The 6475-nt window shown below is 42.5% G+C and overlaps 1 protein-coding gene across 1 annotated transcript in view; it reads right to left on the bottom strand.

The window, feature by feature from the left end:
* Mdn1 (midasin AAA ATPase 1) overlaps positions 1 to 6475 on the bottom strand; it is a 120544-nt gene that overhangs the window by 18757 nt on the left and 95312 nt on the right. The window contains exons 78-84 of the mRNA XM_029533259.1: positions 5435 to 5928; positions 4991 to 5217; positions 4405 to 4560; positions 4082 to 4263; positions 3335 to 3496; positions 2162 to 2299; positions 611 to 749 (exon numbers count right to left, since the gene is read on the bottom strand). Of these exons, the coding sequence (XP_029389119.1) occupies positions 611 to 749; positions 2162 to 2299; positions 3335 to 3496; positions 4082 to 4263; positions 4405 to 4560; positions 4991 to 5217; positions 5435 to 5928 (1498 nt within the window). The remainder of the gene's footprint in view (positions 1 to 610; positions 750 to 2161; positions 2300 to 3334; positions 3497 to 4081; positions 4264 to 4404; positions 4561 to 4990; positions 5218 to 5434; positions 5929 to 6475) is intronic.

The raw sequence follows: 6475 nt of genomic DNA, 5'->3' as shown, positions 1-6475 counted from the left end.
TTTTTTTTTTTTTTTATTACTTGTGTGTGTATGTGTGCATGTTTATGAATATAGGTGTGGTCAGGAAACCACAGGTGTCAGTTTTTGTTTTTCCCTTCCCGAGGCAGGGTCTATTTTTTGTACTGCACAAGTCTAGTTGGCCTGGCAGCTTCTGGAGTGTGTGGCTAGGACAGCTGGGGTTCTTGAGGCTCATCTGAACCCAGGTCTCCCTGCTTCTATGGCAGGTACTCTACTCACAGCTTCCCCAGCTCCATGATAGTTTTGCAATTAAGGAAAAAAATCATAAAAAAATAAAATAATAAGCCAACAATTAAAAAAAAAAAAAAACCTCTACAAACAAACAGAGCCAAGCTGTCAGTGGTCATCTTTTAGATTTCTATGCAGACCACTGAGCCACTTCATCCAACAAAATCAAGGCTGTGGCTCACTCAAAGGAGAACCACTGAACTCATAAATCACTGCCCTAGAAGGGCTAGTCATAGCACACACGAAGGCTGCTCTGTGAGCAAGCAGCTTGGTGCACATAACATAACAGCTCCTTACTGAGGTCCTACAAGTTTCTGTACAACATTTAGTATCTAGAAAGCAGAATAAGATGACAATGTCGGACCTTGTTCAAGCTCGCCATCATGCATTTTCCCATCAAAGTCTTCTGACATCTCGATGGCGTTATCCTCGCCTTTAGTATCAGGTTTTGAGTCAAGGTCCTCCTCGTCCTTCTCTTGACCCTTCTGAAATGTATCTTCTACCTTTGGGAAAAAAATGTAAGAGCACAGGTGAACACTGCTTCATCTATGCTTCAGTTCTGTAAGATGACCACATGCAGTAATTTATGAAGGCTTGCTTCACATTTCCGGAGTAAATTTATTTTATTGATTTTCTGATCAGAAAATATAGAATTTTATTTGGCTTTCTTCACGAGAATTGTAAAAACACTACCACCATCATAAACCAACCAACCAAACCTCCAATCCGCATTTCGAGCTATGTGTAAAGAACATAGAGTTCTTGCCAGGAGTGATGACGTAAGTCTTTAATCACAGCACTTTCCAAGACAGTTACAGGGGGAACTGTACTGAGTTAAGCTAGCCTGGTCTATACAGCAAGAATTCCAGTCTAGCCAAGGCTACAATAGAGAAACTTTGTTGCAAAAAGAAAACAAAACCAACCAACAAAACAAAAATCCAACAAGGTGTGGCAGTATGCACTTGTTATCACAGAACTCAGGACGACTTCTAATTTGAGGTGGACTGAGCTGCCTCCGAGCATGCTGACTCAGCACTCCCCCCCACTCCAGTCTTACTATCTCAATCTTTTCCCTTTGTTTTTTGTCACTTTGATACTTAGAACAACAATGCACTTGGGGAGAGAGATGGCTTAACAGGTAAGGAGAACTGGCTACTTCCTCGAGAACCTGGGTTTGATCGCCAGTCCTAAAATCATAGCTTACAACTGAGGGCACTGTGCACAGACATACACGAGACAAAACTTCCATATATATGAAGAAAAAAAAAATCTTCAAAACTATCCACATTTAGTGAATCTTAGTAATATTTTATCTACTTCATGTTTGCAATGGACTGTACTTTTCTATTTTCCCATAAATCTTAAATTATTTTAATTTAGAGAAATATTCTATGACTGTGTATATTAGAGAAATACAGAAAATTTGAAATAACAATAAAAAGCATAAAGTTATCACACAAACACCAGCATCATTTTAAAAAAAATTCTATTTTTCCCTTCCAAGAAAAATAAACTTCGATTGGTATTAACTTTTTGTTTGTTTTTTTGTTTGTTTGTTTGTTTGGAGACACGTACACAGACACACACACAAAAAAATACCACTCCACAACTTGTCCCCTGACTTCTTATCCCATTCCTGCACAAAATAATGTAAACTTAAACAAAACAAAATCAAACCAATTATCATAGGCCCCAAAATACTCTTCAGAAATCATCAGCAAATCCCCATTTAAAATTAAACTGGAAAGCTCAATCTTTCCAAGACTATTATCATAACAAATGGCTGAGTTGCAAAGGTCCTGTGGTATTAGATTTTAATCTAAAGACCTACACAGATCAGTATGTTGCTGTTGGCCTACTAAGAAGTTTGATAAACACTCAAGAGAGTCAGCTTATACAAGCTGTGCGAACGTACCTGTTCCTCATTTTCTATCCGGTCACTCACATCCTTCATGCCCTCACCATCTCCGATCCCACCTCCCTCATAGTCATGGAACTGCGTTGCTCCTTCTCCTGCAGAATCTTCCATCAATTCTTTAGGTAAACAAAACCCCTTGGGGGAAAGAGTTAGCAAATGTTGTAATTTGGCTGGAAATGTAGCAGATTTTTGACATTCTTTCCCTTCTCAGAACTGGCAGGGATCATGCAGTTTCTAACTTTATAGACACCTCTAGCACACAGTTATGCCAAGACAAAAACCAGAATGAAATATAGCATCAGGATAGGTAGAATGGTTACTTAGCAGCAAGCTACTGAATAGAACCCATCCACGGAGGAGAGGCCAGAGCACACCTATGAACAGAGACAGGCCCAGTCACAGTCACAAGAAACAAAACTGATTCCTCTGGAAAGAAGCTTGAAAACAAACACTAAAAGTAATGGCTCTTAATAAGAAATTGTATTTAACAGAAAACATGGTGGTGCACGCCTTTATCCCAGCACTTGGGAGGCAGAGGCAGGTGGATTTCTGAGTTCGAGGCCAGCCTGGTCTACAGAGTGAGTTCCAGGACAGTCAGGGCTACACAGAGAAACCCTGTCTCAAAAAACCAAAAACCAAAAAACAAAAACAAAAAAACAACATGCTATCCGTCAGTCCAAGGATAAAAATGTACTAAAAACTGAAGCTACCAATTATCGGGAGAGGCCCAAGAACAACACCGTGACTATGCTATAATAAAGCCCCTTCCTAGGAACTTTGTGCTTAAAAAAAAAAAAAATTTATTTGCTTATTTTATGGATGTGAATTCACTGTAGCCATCTTTATTCACATTAGAATTGGGCATCGGAACCCATTACAGATGGTTGTGAGTTACCTTGTGGTTGCTGGGAATTGATCTCCAGAAGACCATCGCCCAGCTACTTCTGATAGTTTTATGAGCAACACCATCACATGACTTTAAAAGGTTTTCTTTGATTTCTTCCTTAGTATTATGAGATTTTTCAACTAAGTACAATATAAATGAAGTAGAAAACAGAATAGGAATCCACCTCCTGCTATTTCTGAGTCTATCATAAAAGCCCAGCAAGCCCTGAAAGATGTGAAATGTCTGTGTGTTGTTCCATGGCATTCCACACTGACAGTCCTTACCTTCTGGGCGAGCTCTGTGAAGGTCTGGGCAAGCACACAGAGCAGCTTCGCGGTGCTCCGGTGAGTTGCCAGCGATATGGTCAGGAAGAAGAGGGTAAGGTCTGAGAAGCCACACAGGATGGGTATCAGGCGCACTAGCAAGCCACAGCACTGGCTGAAGACCTGAGACAAACAAATGCCCAATCACTGTGGAGAGGCACTCCCTTTGGAGAGATGAGATGCTTAGAACTAGATCCACTACCACTACCGCTATCACCACCACCACCTCTCCTGAGTCAGTATGTTACTGTGTAGCTCAGGTTGTCCTCAAACTCACCAAGGAGCTCTGGTTGGCCTTAGACTAATGGTCATTCTCTTGCTTCAGGCTCCCAAGTCTGAACCAGGATACCCTGCACTATTACTACCTCCTAACATAGATACTGGGAATCAAACTCATGTGCTGTAAAAGAGCTGTATACTCTTAACCACTTAGCTATCTCTTCAGCCCACCATTTTTTAAAAAAGAACTATTTATAAATAAATTCTACCAATATACCAAAGTTGGGACTAGATGCAATGAAATAAAATGAGCCGCTTCTCTGGGCTAGTCACTGTGACTACCACTTCTTACTGATAGAGCTGACACCCAGGAGCATGTAATGGGGATGCGAACTGAGCCCAACACAGTGGGTACTCTGGATGGTCTGCTGGGGAGTAAGGTGAAGGGTACTCTGAACAGCACTCACTCTGCCGAAAACCCCTGGTTACCTTGTGCTTGGTGGTGTTGCCGTCCTCACTGCACGACTTGAGCCTCTCCAACAGCTCGGAGACAGAAGAAATGATTTTCTGGACGTGTAAAGTGCTCACACTGGCCCAGAAGTCATCCTCTAAGAGTTTTGTTAGATGTCCTGGCTGCAGGCTCTTAAAACTTGCCTCTTCTTCTTTTCCCTCTAAACACACAAGCAGCAAAACTAACTTCTTCAGATCTCTCCTCATGCCACCTATATCTAACATCTGTCTTTAGTTAGCCTAACTGTTAATTATAAAAGTGAGAACAAGTGAGGTTATTTTTACACAACTTGCAGACATACCATCCTCTCCTTGCAGTCTCTTGTCAGCAGCACTGTCTTCTGCTTTCTTATTGTTTCTTTTTGCCACGTTCTGGATGGTGCAGAGAATGGCCCGGATGGCAGTTTCTACTTGCTCTGAAAAGTCTTCAACAAAGCTTTCTTCCACCATCTGGTTTCCTAGTAAACAACATGGTACATAGCAAAGCCCAGCATTCTCTCCCTGTAATGTCTCTGGAACCATGTGTTACTTTTCAAATGGCTGTTTGAGGAAAGTGTTTTATTATTTGCTATCCACTATGTTAATCTGTGCTGGATCCAAAGACAAAACCAGCAGCTTCCTTGTCTGTATAAACCTAAGAGTTTATCATTTTAAATCACCGTTTCCAAAAAAAAAAAAAAATTTTGTTTTGTTTTGTTTTTAAAAAAAGCAACAATAGTTATGGTGGAGTGTACAAACACCCGGTGTATTTCACATACTGGCCTCAGGCATTTGAGTTCAAGGAAAACTGCAATGGACAAGTGAGCCTCCACTCCTCCAAGGAAGGCACAAACCCTCAACAGGACAGATCTGCACTTGATACCCATCACCTTCCTTCTAAGTTCTCACCTCCTTGCTTGTGTGCAACGAACAGACGGTCTTTCCAGGCAGTGAAGTCATCGATGGCTTTGCCGACTTCTCCTCTTAGATAGTCCAGGCTTTCAACTAAGGCCATTTGTGAATCTCTTTGTTCAACCTCTATCCCTGGAAGAATGAACAAGGACGCTAGGCCTTGCAAACGAGCTGACACTTGGGACAGGCAATTCAGCCCAGAAGAGCAAACTTCAAAATCTTCCCTGCAACAACAGAAATATCATAATGTTGAAAGCCACACTTACTCCCCTCTCCCTCTAACAGCAGCAAACATGCTATGTCTCAAAGTTTACAGTTAGATATATATCAAAGCACCATATGGGTTTGCAGAGTGACAGGATCAAGCACTATTCTTTTCATGATTCTAGCATAAGACGGAAGTCTGTACAAGCGAGAAATGGTCAAGACAGACACACTTACCATGTATGAAAGAGTGTCTCACAAGACTGCTGCCTAATTTTGTCAACACCAGCTTTCATAGTTTTAATAGTTTTCAGCATCTCTGTCAACCCTGCAGTTGATTGTTGCCAAAGCTGATCTTGTCTCCTCATCCGGCAAGCAGACGGCAGCTGACTTGTAGCTACCGGGGATGGGTAGTTCAGATCAGAGGAAATGACCCCAGCTATTGGCTCTTTACAATCAATGTGTTCCAGATGAGAGGCAGAAGGGTGTTCCTGAACTGGAGCATCTCTGTGGCCTTCAGTTGGCTCTGCACTAGGACAACACTGGAAGAGCCAGGAGAACTGCTCCAGGAGGATCTGGCTCTGCATGGCCAGGTGCTGCAGTCGCTCTGTCCACTGCTGCACACTGTCCTGAGGTGGGAAGGCCACAGGATAGACAGGGGGCCCCGTCAGCCTGCTGTGAATTTCTTGTACACAGCTGAGGAGGTTCCTGTGCAGGAAACACAATGGCATCTTCACTCACATGCACCAGGGTGTTTAGAGTAAATTTGTTTGTATGCCTTTGAACAAGTATAATTTTTCATGAAACTAAAACGTGCTGGGGAAATAACTTTGTGGGATAGAACTCACGAACAGGGGGCCAGGGTTAAGCACATGAACACGCATGCACACACCCACACACGCAGGCCAGAGTTCCCTCTTTGCAGAGGTTAAGAAAACAGGTAGAAAAAACTGTATTTAAAATGCCCTGCTTATTAAACACACCCTTCAGTCTTTCCGAAATGGTCTCAAAACTTATGCCATTATCAGCAGAAGCCTCTAGCCCTCTGCCAGACAGCGAACAGTCACGGCACCGAAGTGTCCTCAACTCCTATTACCTTGCAAATCTATTGCTCTGCTAAATGAACCCCAATGAGTTGAGCAAGAATAGAAGTCAAACTGAGGGCTGGTGAGATGGCTCAGCGGGTAAGAGCACCCAACTGCTCTTCCAAAGGTGCAGAGTTCAAATCCCAGCAACCACATGGTGGCTCACAACCATCTGTAACGAGATCTGGCTCCC

The sequence above is a fragment of the Mus pahari genome, chromosome 22, assembly GCF_900095145.1.
Source record: "Mus pahari chromosome 22, PAHARI_EIJ_v1.1, whole genome shotgun sequence".
In the NCBI taxonomy this organism is placed as follows: Eukaryota; Metazoa; Chordata; class Mammalia; order Rodentia; family Muridae; genus Mus; species Mus pahari.
Note: the sequence above shows the minus strand (reverse complement) of the source record. Positions and strands in the feature narration are given on the sequence as shown.